General features: G+C 43.8%; 2 protein-coding genes and 1 non-coding gene across 5 annotated transcripts in view; 2 read left to right on the forward strand and 1 right to left on the reverse strand.

Annotated features, from left to right (window-relative positions):
* Positions 1-1207: 1207 nt before the first annotated feature.
* Positions 1208-14838, forward strand: TIPIN (TIMELESS interacting protein). Of its 3 annotated transcripts, none has more exons than XM_034435455.3 (8): positions 1208-1296; positions 3537-3689; positions 5579-5672; positions 7299-7374; positions 8764-8886; positions 9278-9341; positions 12524-12727; positions 14366-14838. In XM_034435455.3, exons 2-8 carry the CDS (start codon positions 3560-3562, stop codon positions 14494-14496), a joined length of 822 nt encoding a protein of 273 aa, XP_034291346.2. In that variant the 5' UTR covers positions 1208-1296; positions 3537-3559; the 3' UTR covers positions 14497-14838. The 3 variants fall into 3 exon arrangements, with proteins under 3 accessions (XP_034291346.2, XP_087733880.1, XP_034291347.2); XM_087877754.1 differs by having other exon boundaries at positions 1251-1359; XM_034435456.3 differs by having other exon boundaries at positions 1287-1514.
* Positions 11531-11665, forward strand: LOC117676256 (small Cajal body-specific RNA 14). Its single transcript, XR_004594381.2, has one exon.
* A 3216-nt stretch (positions 14839-18054) lies between the features above and the next one.
* DIS3L (DIS3 like exosome 3'-5' exoribonuclease) overlaps positions 18055-27713 on the reverse strand; it is a 38564-nt gene continuing 28905 nt past the window's right edge. Inside the window, exons 12-17 of the mRNA XM_034435454.2 lie at positions 26599-27132; positions 23727-23881; positions 23457-23635; positions 22708-22853; positions 19272-19446; positions 18055-18585 (exon numbers count right to left, since the gene is read on the reverse strand). Of these exons, the coding sequence (XP_034291345.2) occupies positions 18271-18585; positions 19272-19446; positions 22708-22853; positions 23457-23635; positions 23727-23881; positions 26599-27132 (1504 nt within the window). The 3' untranslated portion in view covers positions 18055-18270. The remainder of the gene's footprint in view (positions 18586-19271; positions 19447-22707; positions 22854-23456; positions 23636-23726; positions 23882-26598; positions 27133-27713) is intronic.

The following is a 27713-nucleotide window of genomic DNA, read 5'->3' on the forward strand; positions in this document are numbered from 1 at the left end:
AGAACATGACCTCTCTACGTCTATGGAGATTGTCCCAAGGGTGCTTCCCCCCCCCCCCAAGAGGCAACTGGACTTTCTGTTTCTTTCTTTGAAGACGTTTCGGTTCTCATCCAAGAAGCTTCTTCAGCTGTGACTGGAGGGTGGGGAATGGAAGGATTTGTATTCCTTGCAGACAGCTGGCCATTTGCATCCTTTCTGTGGGTCGGTGAAGCACTTGGAGGTTTGTCTGTGTCATCAGGGTCACCTGAGTGGTGCTCCTAATTCCTGTAGTCTGCAATTATTTTCCCTCTGGAAATCCATTCCTACTCCCACATCATTCCAAGGGTGTTCATCCCAAATTGTATAGATAGAAGTCTGTAGAGATCCTCAGTCATCCCAGTCACAGTTGTCCCAAAGGTGCTTTTTTCAGGAGGCAACTGGACTTTCTTTTTTTTCTTTTGAAGACGTTTCGCTTCTCATCCAAGAAGCTTCTTCAGCTCTGACTGCAGGGTGGATGAAGGAAGGATTGATACTCCTTGCAGACAGCTGTTCCAAACATGCTTTTTCTTTTTTTTTTTCCCCCAAGAGGCAACTGGACTTTCTGGTTTTTCTTTGAAGACATTTCGCTTCTCACCCAAGAAGCTTCTTCAGCTCTGACTGGAGGGGGTGGGGGTGGGGGTGGGGGGAAGAATAGAAGCTTCTTGGATGAGAAGCGAAACGTCTTCAAAGAAAAAACCCCCAAGAAAGTCCAGTTGCCTCTTGGGGAAAAAAAAGAAAAAGAAAAAGCATCTTTGGAACAACCATGACCGGGAGAATCTCCATAGATGTAGAGAGGTCATGTTTTCTCCTTGCTCAAACACCTTTTAGAAAAAGAGGCCTTCAAACTTGGCAGCTTTAAGACGTGTGGACTTCAACTCCCAGAATTCTCCAACCAGCAAAGCTGGCTGGAGAATTCTGGGAGTTGAAGTCCACACGTCTTAAAGCTGCCAAGTTTGGGGACCCCTGTTTTGAAGGCCGTCGTTCCGCCTAGTGGGATGGCAAAAACCTAGAGAAAGAAGCTTGTTTAGTTTGAGTACGGAGGCTGGGCCCTTTGAAACCAATTGTGGACTTCAACTCCCAGAATCCACATTTTTTTTTAAATTTAACGGTGCACGGTTCCTCTCGCGAGAGGACGCGAGACGTCCGCCTGTGATTCCCGCGCTTTTTTTTTTTTTTGCTCCGCTCCGGAAGCGGAAGCCCAGCTCAGAAGGCGGGATCAAACTGTTTCCGGTGCAGCCGGCAAAATTGGCGGCGGCGGCTGAGAGGACGGCTCTCTTGGTAAGGAAGGAGCGAGATGGCCGGCAGAGCCTTTCGGGAGGCAGCCGCAGCGGGATATTTTGGGTACGGGAGGGTGGATGGGCAGCCCGGGAGTTGGGAGGCTTCTCTCTCTCTCTGGCGCAAGTGGCCCGTTTGGGGAAGGGAAGCGCCGGTTGTCCCGGTCAGTAAATGGATGGGAGGCCACCAGGAGATCCAACTCGAGGGCTGACCAAGAAATGGTAAAAATAAATTGTATTGTCTTAGTTGGCCTAAAAATTGATAAATCACATTGTAGAGTATCCTCTTAATCCCTTAGTGTATTTTTTAGAAATAAGAGGGGGGAAAATACAGTATAATATTCTTCTATAGTTTGCATTTATCTTGCCTAATAATTAAATTATTAATACTATGCTCCAAATTTTTTTTTTTCAAGTCTGAATCAATTCAATGGGAGAAAATGTTTTCATATTTTTTTCTAATAACATTTTGATGAAATTTTCACTATTTGGCCATACGGTTATAGAAGTATCTCTAGAATTAGAAAAACACAAGCTACTTTTTCAGGGGGAAATACTTTAGGCAAATAAGTTATTGAAACATTACTTTTGCAGCTGATAATTATATCATTAGTAGCCAACATTATATTTAATTATTTGTTTGGAATATTTATAGCTCACCCAGGGCTGACACGGTACTCGTGTCTCCCAGCTTTCCCTCAGGCGACAACCCTGCGAGGTGGGCTGGGCCTGAGAGGGAAGGCCCCGCCCGAAGGGGGTCTGGGATAATTCCCGTTGGGGGATTTTTACATTGAAATAATTTTAAATAATTTTAATTGGGTTTTAATTTTTTTATGTAATTTTCGAATTGTTGAATGTTTCCTTTGTAAGCCGCCCTGAGTCCTTCGGGAGAAAGGTGGCATATAAATTACATAAATAAAAAATAAATAAATAAAATGAAATAATTTCGCCACAGGATGAAGAGTCGCACTCATGTCAAAGTAAGGGTGGAATAAAAACCGTGCAAAAGAAAGGGTGCCCAAAGGAGATAACAGGGTGAAATGCCAATGGCAAAAAAAATATTTTTTTTTATTTTTTTTTTAATTGAAAAGTTTTACCAAAAAAAACCAAGAATTTTCTTCCCCCCCATGTTCCCCCCACCCTTTCCCCCCCTCATCCCCCCCTCCCCCCCAGACTTCCCAGAGCAAAATACAAGGTATTTCATTTAATCAATCATAAGCTAGATTTTAAATACATAAATATAATAATTTAAGTAAAAATAATTAAATAGAATGGCTGAAGGGTTGAATTGAATTGGCCATAAAGGTTATGGAATTGAATTGAATTGAAATTTTCCTGCAGTGAGTTGGCCGTGGCAAGTGGTCCCATTCCGGGCCCAAAATCCCCCAGCTTTCATGCCTAACGCCAGGCTCGAACTCGTAGAAGTCTCCTGCCTTCTTCTTTTTTTAAAAACATATTTTATTAATTTTTAAACAAACAAAAAACAAAAACGTAAGTACAAAAATGCAAAAAAGAATAAAATTTTTGTGCAGAACTGTGATCTTTTACATGACATATCGCTACTCAGTTCTTATACTCTATGCACTTTATTTCATCAAATTCTATTATATCTCAATCTATTTTATTTTTCTGTTTTCAATCCATTTGTACCATTTCTCCCATGATACATAATACTTTCCGGATACTTGGAACAATCAACCAGTGCAATGGCTTTCCTCCAGAAAGTGTGGGTGCTTCAACACTGGAGGCTTTTAAGAAGAGACTGGACAGCCATTTGTCTAAAATGGTATAGGTCAGGATGGGGTTGGACTAAATGACCTCCAAGGTCATTTCCAACCCTATAGCTCTATGATTCTACTTCCCCCCCTTTGGGAAAGGAGAAACTGTTCCTATAAGGCCACCAGGAAAACTCGGAATTGCCAGATCATTTTTAAGCCTTTCTTTGACCATGAATGTTATTATGAATTTATTAATCAGTAAACTGGGTTAAACAAACTCAGCTTTAGTGCAATTTGCGAAGGCAATCTTTCTTTTGTAACACCATGCTTCCAAATGAAAGTGCAGAATTTGCACTTTAATAATAATCTGTGCAGAATTTGATTATAATCTTGTCTGCAATAATATTGCAGACAAGATTATTGTGTAGTAATCTTCTCTATCGCTGAATTTTGAGATGTTCTGCAAAGATTTGAGAATTATTTTGCTCTTTATCTTTCCTCCTCCTCCTCTTATTGACATTTGCAGGTTTTAAGCATCCTTGAGGCAACATGATAGATCCTGTTGAAAACAATTTATTTGATCTTCCTGATTATGAACACACACAAGATGAGACCTTTCAGCCCCTCCTACCCCCAGACTCTCCAGGGGGGGCAGCTGAAGATGCCTTACTCAATGGAGGTAATTATTCTCTTGACAATTGAAATATAATGCCTTTATTTGTGAATAAGCCTTACAATATTCATTGGGAGTATCTCCAAAATATACATACATATAAATGGTCATCACTTAATACCAGTTATTTTAGGAGGATTTCATTTTATATATAATTATATGCATGTATACATATGTAGCCATCATGATGCACATGGCAGAGCTGTGGCAAAACCTCCTGAACTAGTGTACATATTTTCTACCTTGCTACAAATGTCATAGGTATAATTAATAATTTAAAAGGGTCATCTAGAGTCTCTTAAAGTGAGTGGGTGGCCATATGCATTTTCTAAAGAAATAAAAAGCCCAACAATAAAATAGCGATATATCATAATTTAGATGGTGTGGTGGTTACTGGCTAGAAACCAAGAGATTATGAGTTCTAGTTCTGCCTTGGGCATTAAGCCATCTGAGTGACCTTGAGCCAGTCACTTTCTCTCAGCCCTAGGAAGGAGGCAATGGCAAATGACTTATGAGAAAACTGCAACAACTTGTCCAGGCAGTCTCTGAGAGTCGAACATGATTAAAGGGAAGTAAAATTTTAAAACAAGCTATCTGTGATGCTGGAGTCAATAGAATCAGTGGCATTTATAGCTTTGTTGTTCGGTTCCTCTTGAAGAACACAATTTTGCCAGGATTGTCAGACAATGACTCCTTGGCATTTATGTAAGCTTCTGCTTGTTCATCAGTGATGCTATCTCTCACCTTCATCCTCTATTGGTTTTCTTTTTTTGCCTTCGATTTTTTCCCCACAGGCTTTCCCAATGACCCTTTGGTTACATATAATATGTGTCCAAAATATTCAAACTGTCAGAACCACCAGCTCTGGCTTGGCACCTTGCAGGTGTTCTGCCATCAATCAGGGAAGGGAAGGGGAACAAATGAGCAATTTGCTGTATACCTTTATGGCGGGAAATTGGGAGAGGGAAATTGACAGTTGAGGAAGAACAGGGCCATTTGGAATCTGGTTTGGGTTGGTGTGCTGGCAACTTCAAGGCCATTTGCCCTGAAAATGGAATTTCACCAGCCCAAACTCCTCAGAGTTTCTTACAACATCTCAGTGGTGCTGGATTGACTATGCATTGGCGCTCGGGAATTTTAGATTCCTCTTGACTCTGCAATCTTAGTAAAAGTGCCTTTTCACTTCAAATGGAGTCGAGAGTTTTATTTCCCTAAGGAATCAGACGGGGGCAGGTCTGACATAAACTTTGCCTTCATTTTGCTTTCATTTAGCAGTCTGATTGTACATCATCTAGAATTATTTGGTTTTTGAGAGGTCTACGGTGTTCTCATGATTTTTCCCCCACCACATTGCAAAGACATTTTTCTTCATTTAGCTGCTTTTAAGATCCAGCTTTCAGAGCCTTTTCTTATATGGACTTGATAGGACATATTCATATAAGAGCCATGGTGGCACAGTGGTTATGAGGACCCGGATTGTTGGGGGAAAGATGCTGACTCTGTAAACTGCTTAGAGAGGACTGTAAAGCCCTGTGAAGCGGTAATAGAAATCTATTGCTAAGCGCTATGTTTGTTGGCAAAATGGTCTTTCTTCATTTTAATATTTACCCAAGTAGTAGATGACTCTATCTGTTGTGGCTATAGGAACCATCTTTGCACATTTTGAGCCTGGGGAGATTGCAATGTACTGCCCACTTGCAGTACATTGATCCTGCCTATTACCTCTGTCTCAGTTCTTTTAATATTGACTAGCATGTTAGCTTTGGCATTCTCTTCTTGCTTGTACATATATTTTCACTAGATGTATTTCCTAATATGAACAATTCATGATGAAAAATCCAATAGGTGCAATTTGTATTCCTAGTTTTAGAACTAAGTTCTGTTTTACTCACCAGATCCAGAGGGAAATCAGTTGACACAAAGCAAGGATTCTTCTGCGACCACAAGAAGAGCCGTTAAAAGAACAATACCTAAATTAGATGCTCAAAGGTATGTAGTCATTTTTTACTCTCTGTATGGTGCATATCCTATAATTATTATTTTTTTACACAAGCTTCAATTTTGCTATCTTGAAAATGGTTTTCATGATGCCAAACTTCTGGAACAGAGATGCTGGGTTGTTTTTTTCCTCTGTTGACCTGTTTGGTGCCCTCCCAAAGTTATGAGAAACTTCTTCGTCGCTGAGTATCGGGAAGCCCCTCAGCTGCCTGTAATTTCCACTAGAGACACTCATGTTCATCCCATGACATTCAGCTATGGGATTGCCCTGACTCGCTTCATGGATTTTTCTTAAGTGCCTGTGAGCATAACATCTGGTTTCTATCTTTTAGATTACTGTATGTTTCAGACTATAAGATGCACCTAAATTTAGAAGAGGAAAACAACAGAAAAAAGTTTTTGGCCTCCGTGCACCCCATTTTAGGCCTGTTTTTGAGGCTTTTTTCAGCCTGTTTTTGAGGCTTTTTTCGGCCCATTTTTTCTGAAAAGAAGCCTCAGAATGGGCTGAAAAAAGCCTCGAAAACAGGCTGAAAAAGCCCTGAAAACGGACTGAAAAAAGGCCTTAAAAAGGGCAAAAAAAGCCCCAAAAACGCCGTGCGGAGCCCAAAAAACGCCCGGTGGGGCTTCAGCAATATTTGCTCTATAAAACGCACAGACATTTTCACCCCCTTTTGGGAGACAAAAAAGTGTCTCGTAGTCCGAAAAATACGGTATACAGGTAGTCCTTGACTTACAACCATTCATTTAGTGACCGTTCAAAGTTACAATGGCACTGAAAAAAGTGACCTATGACCAGTTTTTTCACTTGTGACCGTTGTAGCATTCCCCATGGTCACGTGATCAAAATTCAGATGCTTGGCAACTGACTCATATTTATGACGGTTGCAGTGTCCCGTGGTCAGGTGATCTGCTTTTGTGACTTTCTGACAAGCAAATTCAATGGCGAAGCCAGATTCACTTAACAGTCCTTTTATTAATTTAACAAATGCAGAGATTCACTTAACAACCTTGGCAAGAAAGGTCATAAAATGGGGCAAAACTCACTTAACAACTATCTCGTTTAGCAACAGAAACGTTAGGCTCAATTGTGATCATGAATTGAGGATTACCTGTAATTTGTAAAAAAAAAAAAAAAAGCCAAGACTTCTTTCCATTTTTGTGTAAAATACATTGATTTGGGAATGCTGTGTTCCAAAATGTACTGTTCCTTTATGAACCTTGCTGGATCTCCAGAATGGGATTGTGGGAAGGTGGTTAAATGGCTTGAAAAGTAAATTCTCCAAAATGAAAACAGTTCAAAGCATTCCAGACAGAACTCCCCAGCTGAAATAACTCAAAAGTCCCTCTGGCTCAGAGCATCTGTTTTCAGATACCACTAACGTATTAATCGGAACAGCAAGGATTGGTAGTCCTAATAAATAAGCCTAAAGAGTTGTCATACTTGTCACTGTCGTTCAATTGTACCATATCAATTGATCAAAGCAGAGCAACGAAGCCTGTTGGCTGGACAAGGACTAAGACTCATCAAGTGTTGGCTTTCTCTTTCAAGATCTTGGATGATGGAGTCCCTATTTATGATATTTTCCAAGTAACTGGAGACCCTTCTAATGTTTGCAGATTAACTTCAGAGCGAGGACTTCCAGCTTTGTGCAATTTGTTCGACAACGTAAAATTCAAAGGTAAAGGTCACGAGGTAAGGAATGGCTGAGAAAGATTTTGTGGATTTTTGTAGTTGTTGCAGCCATAGATAGTCTACAATATCTAAAAGTTGTAATGTTCAAATGTGAAGTTTATCACTGATATTTTCGGAGCTCCCATGCCAGTGTGGTTATCTTTATTTAAAGTTGTTATGCTTATATTTTATTAATATTTAGTAATTTTTGTTTGATGTTATACTTCTGCAAGGCTCCATCTCTGCAGGCAAAGTAATTATTCAAACAAAGGTATTCTGGATAATAATGAAATGACAGACATAATACAGATAGTCCTTGACTTATGACCACAATTGAGCCCAAAATTTCTGTTGCTGAGACATGTTAAGTGAGTTTTGCCCCATTTTACGACCATTCTTGCCACAGATCTTAAGTGAATCACTGCAGTTGATAAGTTAGTAACCCCGTTGTTAAGTAAATCTGGCTTCCCCATTGACTCTACATGTGCAAATGGAGTGTTTGTGCAATGTGCTCGCCTGTTGATCGCGCAAGTGGGGATGCGCACGCGTGTGAGCTCACCCGCCGCTTCTATGGCCCGGTTCTGAACCGCTCACGGCCCAGTAGTGGGCTGCGGCCCGGGAGTTGGGGACCCCTGCTTTATGCGATAGATAAAGAAGATTCCATCAAAACCTTTGATTTAAACAACAAAATAAACCCTAGCAGTGGACAGGCCTCATTATTTACTTAAAGAACATATATGACTACCTGTCTCATATAGCTCATCTAATGATCCTAGGGCAGTGATGACTAATCTTTTTGCCGTCACGTGCCAAAAGCGGGGGGGGGGGGAGAGTGCGGGGGAGGGGTCGCATGCACAAGTGCCCACACCCATAATTCAATGCACTCTGCACATGCGCGCATGACCCCCCTGTACTCCTCTCACTTTTGGCGCACAATGGCATGGTGAGCATGGTAAGCCCATTTCTCGCCCTCCCCAGGCTCCAGAGGCTTTCTTGGAGCCTGGGAAGGGCAAAGATGCCCCCCCCTCCCTTCCTGGAGGCCAGAAACAGCCCGTTTGCTGACTTCTGGTGGGGTCAGAAGGCCCGAAAATCAGCTGGCCTGCATGCACATGCGTGCTGCAGCTGATCTAGGGCAATGCTCATGTGCCCACCGATAACAGCTCCAAGTGCCACCTGTGACACGCGTGCTATAGGTTCGCCATCACGGTCCTAGGGCCCTCAAATAGCCAGTAAGAACAAGAATAAAAGGAAAACAATGCTTCCCACCAGGTGCCAGCTCAGACCAACAGCCTCCGGACTGAATCCCATCCTAGCCTAATGCTTGGAGAAGAGCCTGGGAAGACTAAAAAGGGGAAGGGTCCCTGCAGTCTCCTGTTGCTGGGCCGGTCAAATGTATTCTCCTTTATTTAGGAAGCCGATCTGAAGACGCTTATAAGGCACATGGAACATTGGGCCCACCGCCTCTTCCCTCAATTTCAGTTTGAAAATGTTGTGGAGAGAATAGAGAGCTTGGGAAATAAAAAACCTGTCCAGGTGAGTGTTAACAGGATTGGTTGGGGGGGGGGGGCGGAATGAAACACTTAAGGGAAAGCTTAACGGAGGATCCCGGATCTGCGCACCTTCCGCCGCGAGTTGAAGACGCTTTTATTTCATCAAGCGGGCCTCGCCTAAATCTTCTCCCTTTTAAATGTAAATTTTAAATTTTTAATGTATTTTAAAATTAGGGGTATTTTAAATTATGGGTATTAATTCAGCCAAATTTATTTAATTCATTTTTATTCGATTTTAAATTTTGTATATTTATGTGTTTTATTTCATGGCTGTACACCGCCCTGAGTCCTTCGGGAGTAGGGCGGTATAGAAATTCGATAAATAAATAACGCCTCTTGACCTGGGATAAATAGTTTTACCTTTGCCTCTCCAGACGTGCTTAAAGAAAATTCGACTTGATCTCCCTCTTTCGAACGAAGACTTCAGAAGTCATGAAGGCATGTATGGCTTTAAAGTATTTGCACTCGATTATTTTTGTTTGGATTGATCGAACATAAATGCCCCCGAGAAATAATAAATAATAAAATAATAAATAAAATAATAATTAATAATGGTCTAGGATTTTTAGTCTTTAGTTATTAGAAATTAATAACCCTCAGTTAAAATTAACGAGAATTTATACTGAATAACTCATAACTGTTAAGCACGTAGCATAGGCAAGACCTCAGGTGGAGTTCTCTCCTCACAATCAGGAGGCTGTGAGTTCGATCCTAGGTAGAGGCAGATATTTCTGTTTCTGGGCACAATAAGAATGTATCTGCTGAATATGACTCCGCATTGGTGACAGGAAGGGCATCCGGCCAGTAAACACTCAGCTCCATTCAGTTGCCCAGACTCCACCCCACAAGGGATTATGAGGTCATTAAAAGATGATAGGTAGACCTCAATTTATGATCACGGATTTCTATTGCTAAGCAATTCAGGTGTCAAATGAGATGCGCCTGATTTTACGACCTTTTTTTTGCCATGGTGGTTAATCACATGGCCATTAAGCGAATCCAGCTTCTGTTGATTTTGCTTGTCAGAAGCCATCTGGGATGCTCCCAAGTGGCCCATCATGTGACTCTTGAGACCCTGCAGTTGCTATAAATACAGCCAGTTGCCAAGTGTCCAAATTTTGATCACGTGACTATTGGGGATGCTGCAACAGTTGTAAGTACAGGGATTGGTCATAAGTCACTTTTTTCAGTGCCGTTGCAACTTTGAACAAGCAAAAGATTGTAAATTGAGGACTACCTGTAGTTTCTACTGAGTAAGCCCAGAAAATAAACGCCTGTGTATGTTGGTTAATAAATGTTTCGTTGAGTAAGAGCAGAATAATCCCAGTTCCAGGATAGCCTGCCCCAACCAGATGCTTTCCATATAAGTTGGAATCACTTTTCCCAAGAATCCCATATTTTGATTAAGAATGATCTAGTTCTTTCTTCATAAGGAGTACAGATAGTCCTCAACTTACGACCCCAATTGAGCCCAAAATTTCTGTTGCTTAAAAAAAACATTTAATTAAGTTTTGTCCCCATTTTATGACATTTCTTGCCTTGTTGTTTGATTCACTTGTTATGCGAATCACTGCCGTTTTTAAATTAGTAACACGACTGTTAAGTGAATCTGGCTTCCCCATTGACTTTGCTTGTCGGAAGGTCGCAAAAGGGGATCCGGGACACGGCGACCGTCAAAAATATGAGTCAGTTGCCACGCATCTGAATTTTGATCATGTGACTGTGGGGATGCTGCAACAGTCGTGTGAAAAATGGTCATAAAATCTGTTTTTTTCAGTGCCATTTTAACACTGAATGGTCACTAAATGAACTGTTGTAAGCCGAGGACTACCTGCATAATTCGGTTCTAGAATTGCTTGCATTTGTGGGGTTTCATTTTGTATCCGGAGGCTTGATTGCATATTGTGCTTCAGACAGAGCTCCTTGTCTTGAAAGCCGAACTCTTAAATGTGGTTGCACATTCGGATTTTACAATGGAAGTCAGTCTTTCTGGACTTCTGCATCTCTGGGCTGCTCCCAAGGTTGGCCTAAGGATGCACGTGGTCTATTAGCATTTTTCGTGGCCTCTGGAGTCTCCCCAAATGTACAGAGGAAAAAATTAAGGTCCCTTTTTACAATTCTGGGGGGTTGTAAAGGGCAAAATAGGTGATTTTAACCTTGCAGATGCTCTAAAGGTAGATTTTGGTCTGACTCTCTTCATTTAAAGCCCTAAGTCAGGGGTGGACAATTAATTTTCTCAAGGGGCCACATAAGAAACTGAAACTTCTGGAGGGCCACTGCCATCTCCCATGCCACCATCGTGGGCTGGACAGGGACATGAAAAGCTGGATATGGACCAAGGTTGTAAGATGCCCAGGTCTGTAATAGGTAGAAATATAGGACAATGATGAATTTGATTAAACTTCTTTGAAATTGGGTTAAGAGGCTCAGAACTATCTTTGACTTCGAGAGGTATGTGTTAAGAGATAAACAGTGGAATTGGGAAGAAATTCAGTTTCTAATTTCCAACAATTGAAGGCCAGGGAAAACTGTTCAGTCTGTTAAAAGAGTGATTTTATTCTCTTCATTTTATACCATTCCACTTGGGAAGCGGCTTAGAAAGAAAATACATTTCAGGTACAAAACGTGTGGCTGCGATAAATATCGGTTGTATTTGTAAGCAATACAATACATCCCCCAGGTAGCCACATACATTAATGCAATGGTTCCTGCCGACAGTGTCTGTCTAGTTATCAGATTTCTGTGCGATGGCTCCATACATGCATTTATGAAAGGATTGGGTGGCAAGGAAAGAAAAATGATATGTCAGCGGTTGTGTTGGTACGAATCCCAAAAATTATATAAATCATTGTTTTTACAGCTGTATGGTCACCCCAAAGTTGCTTAAAGAAGATGGGCAACCATGCAGATCAAATAATAAATTTTTTAAATGAACATTTCCTGAAAAGAGGGCATATTGATTTGAGTGTTTTTATCCCTGGAGTGCTTTTTTGAAGCGATCCAGTTTTAACTGTAGAGGTTGCCAGTGTCAGATTATTCATGAACCGGCAGAGACATGGTAACAAGTCAGCCAATGTATAGGCATAGCAACTAAGTCAGCCAATGAGGGCTGTTTGGGAGCTGAGACATACTGGAGACATACTGGAGCCATGGGGTTTTTAAGGGTTTTAATGGGTTAATTTTAAATTTTTTAGATTTTAGTCTTTAGTCTTAGTCTGCAGCTTCTGAGTCTGTGCAGAGAATTGAAGCTGAAACTAAGCAGTCTGTGAACTTGTCTGCTCTGCTGAAATGAAACTAACTGTTCTCTCCTGCCTTGTGTTTTGCCTGTAACTTCTACCAAGTTGAAGAATCAACTATTGGTATTGTAAAATCTACTTCATCTATTATTATATACATAAAGAGAAGTTAATGAATCCTGCTGAATCAGTTTATCTGTGTGTGCTTCTGGATTTGATTTTGCAAGAAACTCTGATAGCCTAGATCAGTGTCTCTCAACCTCAACAACTTTAAGCTGTGTGAATGCCAACTCCCAGAATTCCCCAGCCAGCCATTGTTGAGGTTGAGAGACACTGACGTTGCTGATTACTGATTAATAGTGATCCATCTTCCATCTAAAACAGGTGAAGATGAGAACAACAGACTAAGCCCGGCCGCCGAGGAACCAGTTTTCCTTCCCGAAACGCAGAATACCCCAAAAGAATCTGATTCTCCATCTTTAAGCCCTGCCCTGACCGAGGAGCAACAGCAGAGAATAGAAATGAACAGACGGAGAGCCCTTGAGAGAAGACAAGCCAAAACCCAGCTCAGTCAATCTCAGAGCGATGGTGAGGTCTAAGTATCAACCGTGAAAGACCGAGGCGTTTGGGGATACTAGAATTCTCAGGTTCCTGCTCAAAAGCCACAATTTTAAATCATTTAAACCTAGAGCAGTTCCTCTTTCCATCCCCCAAAAGCTGCTTTGCTGAAGGCCGACGAGTAAATAATAATTTTAATGTTATTATTATTAAATAATAATAATTTAAATAAGTAGAACTTTGATGACAATGGCTGGAGGGAGTTTTCATATTTGTGTTGCTAGAATTCACCAGTTCAGGCTGTGGTTGAAAGTTGACACTCCTCAGTTAATTTGATTTTTGAAAAAGGGCACCTGAATCTCTGTTTAATGGTGACATTTGAGAGTAACGACAGTAGTGAAAAAAATGCAGGCCTCTTAATCCGCATTGTTGGGAGACATAGATCCATGTCGGTCAATTGTAGGGTGCGTTTAAATCAGGGATGGACAGGTGTGGCCCCTTGACGGCCTGTGGACTTCAACTCCCAGAATTCCTGAGCCAACTTTGCTGCGGTTTATTAAGGCAGCACCCTTTTTTCCTGAGATAATCAGTTTACAACGGTATTTCTCAACCCCTGGCAAAAATGCAGGAGGGCTGCCCCAAACTGCCTGGGCTGTAAACCAGTGTTCACCCGATACAGCCATCCCAGCTGTTGGGTGCACAGCTCCAAGAATTATTTTCAATGTGGCAGTAGAGGAAAATGACTAAATACATACCCTGTTTCCTCGAAAATAAGACCCAGACGGAAAATAAGGCCTAGCATGATTTTTCAGGATGCTCGAAATATAAGCCCTACCCCCAAAATAAGCCCCAGTTAAGATCGTCAACCAGACGGAGGCGTTTAGTACTGTATTTTCCCCAAAATAAGACCTAACCGGAAAATAAGCTGCTATGCGTCTTTTTGAGCAAAAATTAATATAAAGACCCGGTCTTATTTTGGGGAAAACATGGTACATAAGTAATTAACTATAGTGAATTTTTCCCCCTTCTGTTAAATTGTGTCCAATTTTCAGAGACTGCATGGAGAAGCCCCCGCAGTTTTCTTGGCAAAGCTTTTTGGAAGTGGTTTGCCATTGTCACCTTCCTAGGGCTAAGTGAGAGTGACTGGCCTAAAGTCACCCAAATGGCTTTCTGCCTAAAGTGGGGCTAGATCTCCTGGTTTCTAATCCAGAACCACCTTCACTACACCAAATGGGTCATCTTGAAATTTTACTTGGACTTTAATCCCATGTAGTTTTGGCCCCAAACTTCTTTCTTTCCGAGTCCTTCCGGGGCCCTGTGACTTCTAGCCACCCAACGGATGAAGCTGGGAACAAAGAAATGGCTCAGTGCAAGATTCTGATTTGAGAACTCTGGCCGAGCCCGATAGGTCATTACTGGACTTGGTTATAGTCCTCCATGGAAATCTGTAATAATCAGTACGTGCACTCAGATTTTTTTTTTTTTAAAAAAAAAACCAAGTATTTTCTACAAGTTGATCCCTTAGTGATAATTATTTCCCATTTTCAACTAAAGAGATTTTTTTCACTTCATAAAACTCATGAAGCAATTGGAAAACTGTGCCATGGTAATTATGTTAGAGCCGATGCAGAAATCGTGATTTTAAAGCCAATTTTTTGTTTCCTTTAGAGTTGCCTATAAATGAAGAATGCAGCACCATTACAACTCAGGAGAAGGACGATGTCTGCATAGACAAAGCTGGTGTCCCTTTTCAAGCTACCGAGGACACGCAAAGTAGTGCAGACCAAGTGACTTTTTAGTTGTGTGGTATAGGAATAGTGTAGTTTTGTTTTTACTGCAACTTTAGATGTCGGGGCTGGTTAATTTGGCAGCTGCTATAATTTTCAGTGTTTTCTGTTATGCCAACATTTTAAAGAAGTGTTTTCATTTCAGCGGAAGAACATTTTAAGCTTTAAAGCAACATTTGTACAGGAAACATTAATGAAAACTATACATAAAAGTCAAATGATGCTATATTTCTACAATTTAAATCTTTTATAACTTTCCCATTGTGAAATATTTGTAATTGCCCATATTTTATAATAGAAATGAAAATAATAAATCTTGGAAACCAGAAGTAATATATAAGCTTCAAACTGAAATTTTTTTTTTTACTAATGCTGTAATTGCTGGTTAAATGCATTGTTTGCCTTCTAGAAATTGGCTATGCAGACCTTCTGAATCCAAAGGCATGGACTGAAGGATATGCAGAAATAGTGAACTAAAATCTTTATTTACTAAAAGAAGCAAGGGATGAATGGGAAAATAGAATAGAATAGAGCTGGAAGGGACCTTGGAGGTCTTCTAGTCCAGCCTCCTGCTTAAGCAGGAGAACCTATATTATTTCAGATAAGTGACTCTGTAGACCAAGGGTGTCAAACTTGGGGCCTGTGGGCTGGATCCGGCCTGCAGGGTGCTTGAATCTGGCCAGTTCGGCACCCCTGGTCTAGACTCTTCTTAAAAACCTTCAGTGATGGAGTGTCCACGATTTCTGAAGGCCAGCTGTTCCACTGGTTAATTGTCCTCACTGTCAGGAAATTTCTCCTTAATTCCAGGTTGCTTCTCTCTTTGATTAGTTTCCAACCATTGTTTCTTCTCCTGCCTTCTGGTGCTTTGGAGAATAAGTCGACCCCTTCTTCTCTGTGACAGAACTTCAAATATTGGAAGACTGCTATCCTGTCAATCCTAGTTTTTCTTTTCACTAGACTATCCAGACCCAAATCCTGTAACTGTTCTTCATACGTTTTAGTCTCTGGGCCTTTGATCATCTTAATTTTTTTTTTTTTTAATTTGATTTATATGCCGCCCTTCTCCGAAGACTCAGGGCGGCTTACAATGTGCTCAGCAATAGCCTTCATCCTTTTGTATATTTATACAAAGTCAGCTTACTGCCCCCACAAACTGGGTCCTCATTTCACCTACCTTAGAAAGGATGGAAGGCTGAGTCAACCTTGAGCCTGGTGAGATTCGAACCCTGCAGTAATTGCAGGCAGCTGGTCTTAATAAGCTTAATAACAGGGTGCCTTAAACCCCTGTACTACCAAGGCTCTTTTTATTGCTCTTCTCTGAACTTTTTCCAAAGTCTCAACGTCTTTTTTGTAGTATGGTGACCAAAACTCGTTGCAGAATTCCATTTCATGCTGGTCACAACTAATACTTAGGCCTTTTTTCTCTCCTGTTCAATCATGTCCAATTCTTAAAAACTGCTTGGACAAGCCCCTACAGTTTTGTTACTCAGGTTTTCCAGAAGTGGTTTGCCATTGCCTCCTTCTTAGGTCTGAGAAAAAGTGACTGGCTCAAGATTGCCCAGCTAGCTTTGTGCCCAAAGTGGGACTAGAACTCAGTTTCCCAGTTTTTAGCCTGACACCTTAATGTCAGCCCCGAACTGGCTCCAACTTATACCTAGAGATTGGATTTAAAATATCCTACATACCTGATGCAGTGACATACGGATGTGGTGGCTCAGTGGCTAAGATGCTGAGCTTGTCGATTGAAAGGTCGGCAGTTCAGCGGTTCAAATCCCTAGTGCTGCGTAACGGGGTGAGCTCCCGTGACTTGTCCCAGCTTCTGCCAACCTAGCAGTTTGAAAGCACGTTAAAAAAAAATGCAAGTAGAAAAACAGAGACCACTTTGGTGGGAAGGTAACAGCGTTCTGTGCGCCTTTGGCGTTGAGTCATGCCGGCCACATGACCACTGAGATGTCTTCGGACAGCGCTGGCTCTTCGGCTTTGAAACGGAGATTCCCCCTAGAGTCGGGAGCGACTAGCACATATGTGCGAGGGGAACCTTTACCTTTACATACCTGATATGGGGAAAGAAAATAGACCTTTTAATAGTAACAGAGTTGGAGGGGACCTTGGAGGTCATCTAGTCCAACCCCCTGGTCACGCAGGAGACCTGTACGAGGGATTCGAACCGCCGAACTGCTGACCTTTCTGATCAACAAGCTCAGTGTCTTTGGGTCAGTCTCGAGTCCTGGTGAACACATCTGTTTTTTTCTTGGTGGCAGCTCAAAAGGTGCTTATCAATACCTCTCTCTAGAATTTCGGGATGTTTTGGTTCTTATATAAGTTACAAACTAGAGATTCCCTGGAAGTCTCCAATCAGGTAAGAAACAACCACCCCACCTGTATTTGGCTTCCAGGTCTAGACAGGTTTGGCAGTGTGACCACCCATCGTACAAAAACAGATCAATGAATAATCATTTTTATTTTTCCAAACCACTTCAAAGAAGAACTGTACAATGCGGACGCCCACATCTGCAACCGGCTAAGTTTGACAGACACTGTCAGTCAAACTTCCCACCAGCCATTTTTCCCCTTGGCTGCTAAGTGCAGAGTTCAGACAAGGTCATGAAATCTTTGGTTCTTCCACAGTGATGCTTGCCAACTTTGATCATAGTTGGGGAAGGAGAAGACATTTTTTACTGCTTCCACAAATTCATATGAATTAAATCTGAAGCCTGGCAATCTGTGGATGTTTGCTGAGAAATAAAAGCTTGCTTCACGTATTATCACACCAAGCTGGTGTGAACTCACTTGAGTGCTTGTGCTACATGGGAAAAGTCAGGCGTGTGAACGATAAGCGTGGGGGTTCAACCCTTAAGTACATGGTACTATAAATAGCAGCTAAGAGATTGAGGTACAAACTAGCCACCAGCACTTGAGTGTGCTTAGAGAATACAACTATGAAGTTAGTACATGGTCCACTGCAGATCCAGAACATTGGGTTAACCATTTGCAACTGTATTGTGCAAATCCAGGTGTTTTTGTGCATTTATAGAGAAATTAGGATTCCTACAAAGAGACCTTGCAAACCCCAAATTTCAGCATAAGAAAATAGCATATCTGAGCATCAAAAATGACTTGGCTTTGCTTCCTTAGACTTCAAAAACTTCAAACACTAAGCAACTCTGCCTATAAACGACTTTTTTTTTTAAAAAAAAGACTGAACTAAACTTGTTCTTAAAGCTACATCTGACTGTTTCCTGTCATTTACATACTGTATATCAGTATCTGCATGTCAAAACAACTAAAAACGATAAAATAACTGAACCGTAGCTCAGTGTTTCTCAACCCCAGCAACTTTTAAGTTGTGTAGACACTTGATTCCCAGAATTCCTGAGCAGGCATGCCGGCTAGGGAATTCTGGGAATTGGCATCCATGATCTTAAAAGTTGCTGAAGTTGAGAATTGCTACACTACCCATTAAAATAATTTAAAGCAACTCACTCAATGTAGGTTTCTACACAGTCAAAAATTACCAAGCAGGAGTACTTTAAAGAACTAATCTGCTACATCATCACTTACTCCCTGAGGTGCTTAAGAGCTATTTGTATTTAATTTATAAAAGACAAAAGCATATCTTCCATGACCAATAATTGCTGTAAATGGATTTAAAAATGCAATCTTAAAAATAGATTCTCCATTTTTTTAAAGATAAACAACATTGTAATCATAAATTTACAACTTAAAAAAAACAACCCACAAGCTGAGAAAAGAGGCTTTGGCACAGAAGCCGTGTGAAACGAGGCCTCATGCTCCACGATCTGCAGATACATCCAAAAGGGACAGATCCTTGATTTCTTCTAGCAGATGATACAAGCTCTTCCTACACTGGGTCTGCCGATACTCTTCGTCAAATCCTTCCTTTGCCTGGTTTGCTTTGGCCAGATTCTGTGCAAGTTGCGTTTCCTCCGCCGTCTTCGTGACTTCCCTTACCAAGTCTGTTCTAGACATCTGGGTCCTCTGAGACGGTTCTGTTTCCGAAGTCTTGTATGGCTTGCAGCTTGTGATCTGAAGTTGGATCCTATCTGCATGGCAGCGAGACGCCTGCACGGAGATTTTCACCTGGGTAAGAACAACTTGGAGTAAATCTCTGTCAGACCTGACACGGATTAAACTCCTAAATAGAAACAATCCTTGGCTCCCATTTTGTTGAGAAATATAGTTTTCTTAGAAATCAAGCTTATTGCAATAATGCAAAGCCAGAAATGAAAACTGCACGCCAAAATCCCTTAGTTCAGCTTTATCCCACCCCTTATCTACCTCCCATTACCCACCCCCGGGCAACCAATGAGGTTCAAGCAAGATGTTTTCTTAATGGACAATACAGACACCGTTTGGTATGCAGCTGATATGCCGGATGACCTTGAAGCAGCATCTCGAGATAACAGCACTTACTTTCGCTTTCCCCGTTACAGTTCCCTTCCTCTCCACTGTTCCTGGCACTGTCACCAAATAGTAGCCAAGCACAAGCGAGCATAAGATGGCAGCTGACACTCTTGCAAGTTTACGTAAACTGCTGGTGCGTGTTGTAAAGCAGCGGCCCCCTAGCTTTTGAGCACCAAGGACCAGTTCTATGGAGGGAAGGTTTTCCCACAGATCAGGGAGGGGCGTGGTTACACGCGCTGTCTGGATCCCGCACGTGTGCAAATGGGACTTTGCTTGCTTGCATGGACCAGTTCCTGATGGCCCGCTTAACTGTTGCCGCAGCCCGGGGGTTGGGGACCCTGTTGTAAAGATACATCACTTACCGTCACATGATCGAAGAGATTCAAAGTCACAGGCTTTCCGACCGTGGGAGTGGCGATAATTTTGCTGGGGAAGCGCTGCAGAGAACCAGGTTGCCATTCATAGTCCCCATCGGTTGGACAGGAGATGACCAACCCTTCCTTGCTCCTCAGATAGGCAGCCCCTTTAATGCCGTACCTGTAAGAGAAACAGCTTGCTTGACACTTCAGCCAGATCCTTTATACCAGTGTTTCTCAACCTTGGAAGCTTGAAGATGGGTGGACTTCAACTCCCAGAATCCCCCAGCCAGCAGCGCTGGCTGGGGGATTCTGGGAGTTGAAGTCCACCCATCTTCAAGCTTCCAAGGTTGAGAAACACTGCTTTATACTTTTATATTTAACAGCCAGGAAGCTGATTCATCAAATACAAGTCTTTGGCCGCAAGTTAAAGCAGGGGTGTCAAACTCACGGCCCGGGGCCCAGATCCGGCCACAGCCCTCCCGAGCTCTGTTTTTGCTGGCAGAGGGTTGCAGGAGGCCGTCGCAGCTGGAAACAGAGCTCGGGAGCCCGTTTTCACTGGCAGGGTACTCGGGCCACCGCAGGCGCCCCCCGACAGGAGTGACGTCAAGCTGGCCACACCCACTCTGGCTCCCCCCGAGGTCATCACAGCCCTGCTGCAGCCCTCAATGAAATAAAGTTTGACACCCCTGAGTTTAAAGGAACCAAGCGGCTGCTGGATCGGCTGCTGAAGAGCACTCTGGATTGGCATCCTGAAAATCATGTCCCCGGTACTTTATTTGGGGGAGGAAAATGCACTCCGTATCAGCGACTCAGAGCATGCTCACTGGAGCACCTACTCCAGAGGCAGATGCGAAAGATCCAGAAGTACAAACCATGAGTACTAAAGGTGCTTTCCCAAAAGGTGACTGGACTTTCTTTCTTTCTTTCTTTCTTTCTTTCTTTCTTTCTTTCTTTCTTTCTTTCTTTCTTTCTTTCTTTCTTTCTTTCTTTTTCTTTCTTTCTTTCTTTCTTCTTTCTCTTTCCTTCCTTCCTTCCTTCCTTCCTTCCTTCTTTCTCTTTCTTTCTTTCTTTCTTTCTTTCTTTCTTTCTTTCTTTCTTTCTTTCTTTCTTTCTTTTTCTTTCTTGGTTTGATTTATATGCCGCCCTTCTCTGGAGACTCAGGGCGGCTTACAATGCGTTAAGCAATAGCCTTCATACTTTTGTATATACCAGCTTAGTAGGGCTTTTTTTGCCCCCCCCCAAGCGGTGTTCCTTTTTTTATACAGTCAGCTTATTGCCCCCACAATCCTCATTTTACCTACCTCGGAAGGATGGAAGGCTGAGTCACCTTGAGTCAACCTTGAGCCTGGTGAGATTTGAACTTGCAGTAATTGCAGGCAGCTGGTTTTACTTAACAGTGCTTTAGTCTGCTGCGCCACCAAGACTTGGGTTTTTTCCTTTGAAAAAGTTTTGCTTCTCATCCAAGAAATAGTCTTCAGTCTTCCTTTCTTGGATGGGAAGCCAAACGTTTTCAAAGGGAAAAAAACCCAAGTCCAGCCACCTTTTGGAAAAGAACTTTGGGGTCAACCATGACCTGGATGATTGAGAATCTCCGTAGACATGAATACTAAAAGTTACCTGTTCTGACCTAGGCTTCCCAAGAGCATGAAGCAGAATCCTGGTCCCAACAAAAACCCCTTTTTATTAAGTTACTGTGAATTCCTCACATTCACATCCAGCAAAGTCTTTTCAAGGGAGAATCTGCAGTCACAGACCTTATCTGGCTGGGAGAGCTGCCAGGCGGATAACTTCAAAACTTGGCAAGGATTCTCTGAGAGTCACAAACCAATTAAGCGAACTAATTGTCTCCTGCAAACTCCCCTCCCCTTTCGCTCCTCTTTATTCCCTCTGGGAGGGGCCATTCATTGTCCACCTGTGGCTTTACTCCCGAGTCGACCCTTGTTCCTTAGCTGTTCCCTTCTCCTGGCAGCTCTGTGCATGCGCACGCTGGGAACAGACTCCAGCTGTTCTTCTGTCCTACTTTTCTCTAACTCTGAAGGCAGCTGATAACTGTCAGATGGCCCTGGCCCCATCTCTGCCTCCAATGCAGAGCACTCATCACAGCCTTCCCCAGACTCCAGGACTGGCCCATGTTCCTTGCCAACCTCCTCACTGTCGGAGTTTCCCACCAACTCAGCTGGCTGCTGGCGGGCCACAACACTACCTTTATCGTAAGATTACAGTAACAGAATCTTGAAGTCTGAAAACCCTTCTCCCTCACTTTTCCTTTCCAGAGAACGGGGGGCGGGGCGTCCCTTCTGAGACACTTCCCACGCCTCTTTTCCTTCCCTGGGCTGAGATTGCCATTTGCATGATGTTGTCTAGGCTGCGGTTCTTCCTCCTCCTGTGTCCCAAGGTCATTCTCACATGCCGTTACATGAATTGAGGTCTAAACCAGGGGTCTCCAAGCTTGGCAACTTTTAAGACTTGTGGACTTCAACTCCCAGAGTTCCTCAGCCAGCAAAGCTTCTGGGAGTTGAAGTCCACAAGTCTTAAAAGTTGCCAACCTTGGAGACCCCCTGGTCTAAACCACAGCATCTGTTTGGCAGAGACCCTGCTCGGAAGACTGTTACCATCCACTGCCTGCAAAAAAAACTTTGCTAGCTGACCCTGAGATCTCTCTGGAACCTTTTCCCAGGTTTCTATGTTTAGCTGTCTCTCATCGGTTGACTCTACCTTGACAAAACGTTTTACTGCAATGAATTCAGGACAATTTCTTTCCTGAAATTCTGCCCTTGCTTTCCAGCGCCTTGCCACGTCCACGGCCTTTCCTCACCTCTCTTCAAGATGCCTCCTGTTGTGGCCCATACACGGCCTGTGCAGCTAGTAGCTGATTCCGACAGCGAGGAGACTGGTGTGGTGCTGCGCCAGCAGCCTTGCAGCTGGCGCTCGAGTCGGACAATGAGGAGGCTGGAGAAGATGTGGTGCCAGAGGCGGGGATTCAGCCAGGGCCTTCAGAACCTCCAGAAGCTCCCATAAGTGAAGAGGAAGAAGAGGAGAGCCTCTTCTCAATGCACGGGTGCGCAGAGCTGCCAAAAGGCAGGAGTGGCTCCTCAGGAGGAGGTCTTCTCGAGAGTAAGGCTTGGGGCTAATTGGCCACTTCCTTAGCCTATTTAAGAAGGAACGTCGACTGAAGCAATTTGCAGGGAACAACTTCGTTCACATACCTTCCTGTCTTGTCCTGCTTATCTTATCAGCTTCCTGCAAATTGCTTCTGGGCATTCTGCCAACCATAGTAAGTTTTCAGTTGTTATTCTTTGAATTGTTGGCAGCTGTTAGTGCAGTTAATTAACAGCCCTTGTTGTAAAAGACTGGTTTATTCAGTAAATTAAGGTTTGAACGGACTTTGTGGTGTGCTGCGTTCTTTGGGGTCCGTAACTGGGGCAGAATACCTCCTCACCTTGGCACAAAGACGAGCACCCCGTTGGTTCGGATGGAATAGATCACTCCGTCCGCTGAGCGCTGCTCCTCCCTCTCAGGACTCTTGTCGTTGAAAAACATGCACTGGAAAAGGCCTGTGGATTCCTTCTGAACGTGCTGGGCCGCCTTTCCGAAGAAAGCAATTGCAATTAGCCACAGAAGTTGCTTTCAAAACGTTTTAGAGTCTCAGATGCTGTCAAATCCAGTACCCCTCATGCTGCCTGCCGTTTCTTTGGCTCTTGTCTGAATTGCTGGTCTGCTCTGTTCTAACAAGCTAATCAATACCCTTCAAATAGAAAACCCACCATGGCTATTTAAAAGAAAAATCAGGTTTAGAGAGCCAGTTTGGGGTTCTGGTTAAAACAGTGGGCTAGAAACTGGGAAGAGGGGGACGGCCGCAGAGGACAGGAAGTCGGCCATGCTGGGAAGGTTGCTGCAAAAGGAAGAGGGGGACAGGCGGAGACGACATCAGTTATGCTGGGAAGGTCAGTGATGCACAGGAAATGGGACAGCCAGGAAGTCCTTCCTTGCAGTTTGTTTGATACTTGTCATTTTTAGTACTTTTTGCGCCTCAAATCCATTAACGACGAGTACCAAGGTACCATTTTAGACAGAATACTGTCATTCTTGGAACATCTCCAGAATTGCTACAGTGAAAAGTTTTCAAACCTCAAGCATGGTTTTTCTCTGTTGGAGCATGGATAAAAGGAAACTGGTCTGTAACCTTACCCGGTTCCTGCTGTTGATATGTCTGCATAGCTCTTCAAGTTCTTTATTGCCAAGCAAGCCACATTTTGCACCGACTCCATCTTCTGCTGAAGTGGCCGCTAACAAGAGTCTGTGGACAATTATATCTGCGTACCTCCTAATAGGCGATGTGAAGTGGGTGTATTTATCCAGAGCCAGACCTAAGGTGGAGAGGACACGAATAAGCCCAAAGTCCACAAGAGCAGCTGCAGAAGTAAGAAACAGACAGGTTGCCCACATTACAGCAAATACCGTAATGGAAGAAGTCTTCCTCGGGAAATGATCCAGTTGAAAAATAGACGGCGTTTGACATGGCTTGAGTGACCATAGACCTCAACAGCTGGTTCACCAGGGGGTCAGAAGGGTCCACGGCTCTGTCCAGAGAGTCAGCTAATGCCTTGTTAGATCTGTCAACGAAAGAACTATAATTACTTCTCTTAATCACTCAATGCCATAGAATAGGAGTGGGCAACTATGGTCCCTTTACGACCTGTGGACTCCAACTCCCACAATTCCTGAGCCAGCCATGCATGGAAGTTGGAATTCTGGGAATTGAAGTCCATAGGTCATAAAGGGGGCATAGTTGCCAACCCCTGTCCTATAGAGCTTTGAAGTTGAAAACTATAATAAAGCTAACTCTGTGCAGCGGCAGCCAAAAAAGCCAATGCAATCCTAATCTGCAGTCAAGATCAAGAGAGGTACTAATACTACTCTATAAAGCCTTAGTAAGATCACACCTAGACTACTGCATCCAGTTTTGGTCACCACACTATAAAAAAACAACTAAAATGATTAGGGGACTGGAGGTTAAAACATACAAAGAACGGTTGCAGGAACTGGGCATGGCTAGTCTAGAGAAGGACCAGGGGAGACAGGATAGCCGTCTTCCAATATTTGAGGGGCTGCCACAGAGAGGAGGGGGTCAAGCTATTCTCCAAAGCACCCGAAGGCCAGACAAGGAATAATGGATGGAAACTGATTCAACCTGGAAATAAGGAGAAATTTTCTGACTCTGAGAACAATCAACCAATGGAACAGAAGTTGTGGGAGCTTCATCACTGGAGGCTTTCAAGATGAGACTGGACTGCCATCTGTCAGAAATGGTGGAGGGTCTCCTGCTTGGGGGGGGTTGGACTAGATGACCTACAAGGTCCCTTCCAGCTCTGTTAATCTGTTAAGAAAACGACCACTTTGAATTGCTCTGGGAAGCCCAGTTGGAGGCAGTGTAGTTCATGCAATGCTGGTATCTCATAGTTGCATCATGGTTTTCCTGCTGAGTTCTGGACCGGCTGAAATTTTCAAATGGTGTTCAAGGGCAGCCCGATGCAGAGTCCATTGTAACAATCCAATCCGGAGGTGAGAAGGCGTGAGTGACCTTGAAGGAAGGCCTCCAGATCTAGGAATATGCGCAACTGATGCACCAAATGAAACTGTGCAAAGACCTTCCTGGGCATGGCCGCCAGCCGCTGCTCAAGTAGGAGTTGCAAATCCAGGGGAGATGCCTGAAGGATTGTTACTCCCTCTCTAAACCATGATGACTAGAGCCAGGGGACCTTGAAGCCCACAGACATTAATCTTGTCTAAGTTAAGTTGAAGCAGTTCTTCCTATTTGGACCCACACAAACTCCAGAGGCTGAGAAAGCTGACCAGTGTTGCTTGGATGGCCCCAGGGCAAAGACGTATAATAACTGAGTTTCATGGCTTACAAGTCTAACATTGCTGTTAATGCTCTTGGAGAACCGTCACAATGAGAATGTTCCTATGCCGTACCCTGCACATAAATCCTTTTTAGTAGAATACTCATTAGCCTAGAACAGGGGTGGCGAACCTTTTACTTACCGAGTGCTGAACAGGAGCGCTCTGCACGCGCTCGCATACCATCCGCGTTAACGCATGGCTCCTCCCCATGTGCTGCATGCGCAACCACACCATCTGCGCATGCGCACAGCTTTTGTGTGCACAATGCATAAGTGCAAATGCTGCCTGCGCATGCGTGCACTGTGCACCAGTCATCTCGTGCACATGCGCAAACACGCACGCATGCGCAGGAGAGCTCCGAAGACCAGCTGGGTCCCCTGAATTGCGCGCATGTACACCAGAGGCCTGAACACCAGCTGGGGCACACGCGCATGCACAGCTTCATGTGAACTTGGCAATGGCTCTGTGTGCCACTTCCGGCATGCGTGCCATAGGTTCACCATCACGGGCCTAGAATAATTGCTTACTACCACGTCAGCAATGGGCAATCCCAAATAGGATTCGCACCTCACACAGCGTCTGCCAGGACTCTCTGTATAAATGGGGCATAGCATCCTCTCCTCAGTGTGACTGTGGGGTCCCATATCAAACTGTAGATTATATTGTGACTGGCTATAAACTCAGGGTATATACTGGTCCAGTATCTGATTTTTAAAAATTTAAACAATGTGTTGTGGTATGTCAGCTCCAGCAGCCAAATCAGAGGAGGAGGAGGCATGGGAGTCGGGGTCAGCATCAAGGCAACTTGAGAGCTCCGAGGGGGAAGAGGGAAAGGAGCTGTCAGAGAGAGAGAGACAGAGACAGAGCCTGGGCCATCCATCAGCCCTCAGATGGAGAGTCAACAGCTCCCCAGTCTGGAGGTGGCTGATGATGAAGATGAAGAGGAGGAACAGCTGGGTCCAGTGCCTGACGCGCGGATGCACAGAAGGCAGAGGAGAGGAGAACAGTGGAAATCTATGGGCCGGTCCTTGGGACGGAAGAGCCACCGCTGCTAGCGAGGCCCCACCCTAGCTCTGGGGATAAAAGGCGGAGGGTGGAGATGAATAGGTGTGGCAGACAACTATTCATCTCCTTGCCGGACAGACTTGTTAGCCTGCACGGAGAGAGAAACTTTTTGCCGGGGCTGCTGGTGCTCCTAATAAAGGAATCATTGGTTTAACCACAGAGGGTTTGTCGTGTTTGGGGAACTGGGTCAGAACACAATGCTGCACTTCAGTGGTTAAATGGCCTAGACATAATTATTTGAACATAGCTCATTTTGACTTTCATCTTTTATTGGGTTCTAGTCATCTAGTTGAAATGTTAATTTATATTGCCAGTCCATGTATAATATGCCACATGCTAAATAAATGATACATCTACTTACCGTGTGTCAATCGAAAAGCCTTTTGCACTGGCACATTCTCGGACCTCGGAAAAAAACTCCTGCCGGGGTGGCGGGTGCTGACGAAGCAGCGCCTGGTAGGGGAAAACCTCCCAAATCTTCTTGGCCACCCAGTGGTTTGCCAGAATCATGCACTCGGCTATTGTCTCGTGGACTTCCAGCGGCTGGCGGGGGATAAGGTCATCGATGTTTTTCTTGTCGTCCAGCTGAACCCTGATTTCCATCCCTTCCAGCTCCAGGGCTCCGTAGCTGCTGCGTTTGGCTCGGAGATGGCGGGCAACGTCAGTTAACTTCCCGATGGCCCACTTCAGCTCATCTAACTTCTGTTTCCGTGTATTTTCTTCCATGCTTTTGAGCTCCGGGATTTCCCCGGCAGCAGTCAGGTCTCCCTCTAGCAAAGCCTGGGCGGCCTCATAAAAGAGTTTGTAAGAAGAGCGAATGATGGTTCTCTTGTACCGGACTCTCTTTATTTCGTAAGAGGCCTTGTCCAGCTCCCAGATAACGCTCACGGCATACCTGAAAACAAATATGCAAACCATCCCTGATGAAGACCCTTACAAGCAAGGTGTCAGGGTTCCAAGTCATACAGCCATAGCACACAGAACTCCGCAGCAGGTAAATTCCTCAAAGGACAGTTTTGTTGGATATATCATATTGGCACAGTTCTGGTAAAAACCGACTCTGAATGTTCCCGCAGTTTTCACCTAATTAAAACTTAAAGTTTTCCTTTGGTGAAATCCAATTTTTTTTTACTACTGGTTCTGTGGGCGTGGCTTGGTGGTGTGGTGTGGCTTGGTGGGCGTGGCAGTGGAAGGATACTGCAAAATCTCCATTCCCACCCCACTCCAGGGAAAGGATACTGCAAAATCCCCATTCCCTCCCCACTCCTGGGGGAAGGATATTGCAAAATCTCCATTCCCACCCCACTGTGGGACCAGCCAGAGGTAGTATTTGCTGGTTCTCTGAACTACTTAAAATCTCCACTACCGGTTCTCCGGAACCTGTCAGAACCTGCTGGATTTCACCCCTGGTTTTCCTCCTTCCCCCAACTATCAGTCACACGATCCAATCAAGGTGTCATTACTACAAGGTATGGT

This window comes from Pantherophis guttatus, chromosome 13 (genome assembly GCF_059756535.1).
Source record: "Pantherophis guttatus breed Tessera chromosome 13, ASM5975653v1, whole genome shotgun sequence".
In the NCBI taxonomy this organism is placed as follows: Eukaryota; Metazoa; Chordata; class Lepidosauria; order Squamata; family Colubridae; genus Pantherophis; species Pantherophis guttatus.

Excerpts from the sequence above, each read along its gene's own strand:
- TIPIN (XM_034435455.3), top strand. The coding sequence starts at position 3,560 with ATGATAGATCCTGTTGAAAACAATTTATTTGATCTTCCTGATTATGAA. Across the intron at positions 5,673-7,298 it reads CCTAAATTAGATGCTCAAAG|ATTAACTTCAGAGCGAGGAC; the intron begins GTATGTAGTCAT and ends TAATGTTTGCAG. Across the intron at positions 8,887-9,277 it reads GAAATAAAAAACCTGTCCAG|ACGTGCTTAAAGAAAATTCG; the intron begins GTGAGTGTTAAC and ends TTGCCTCTCCAG.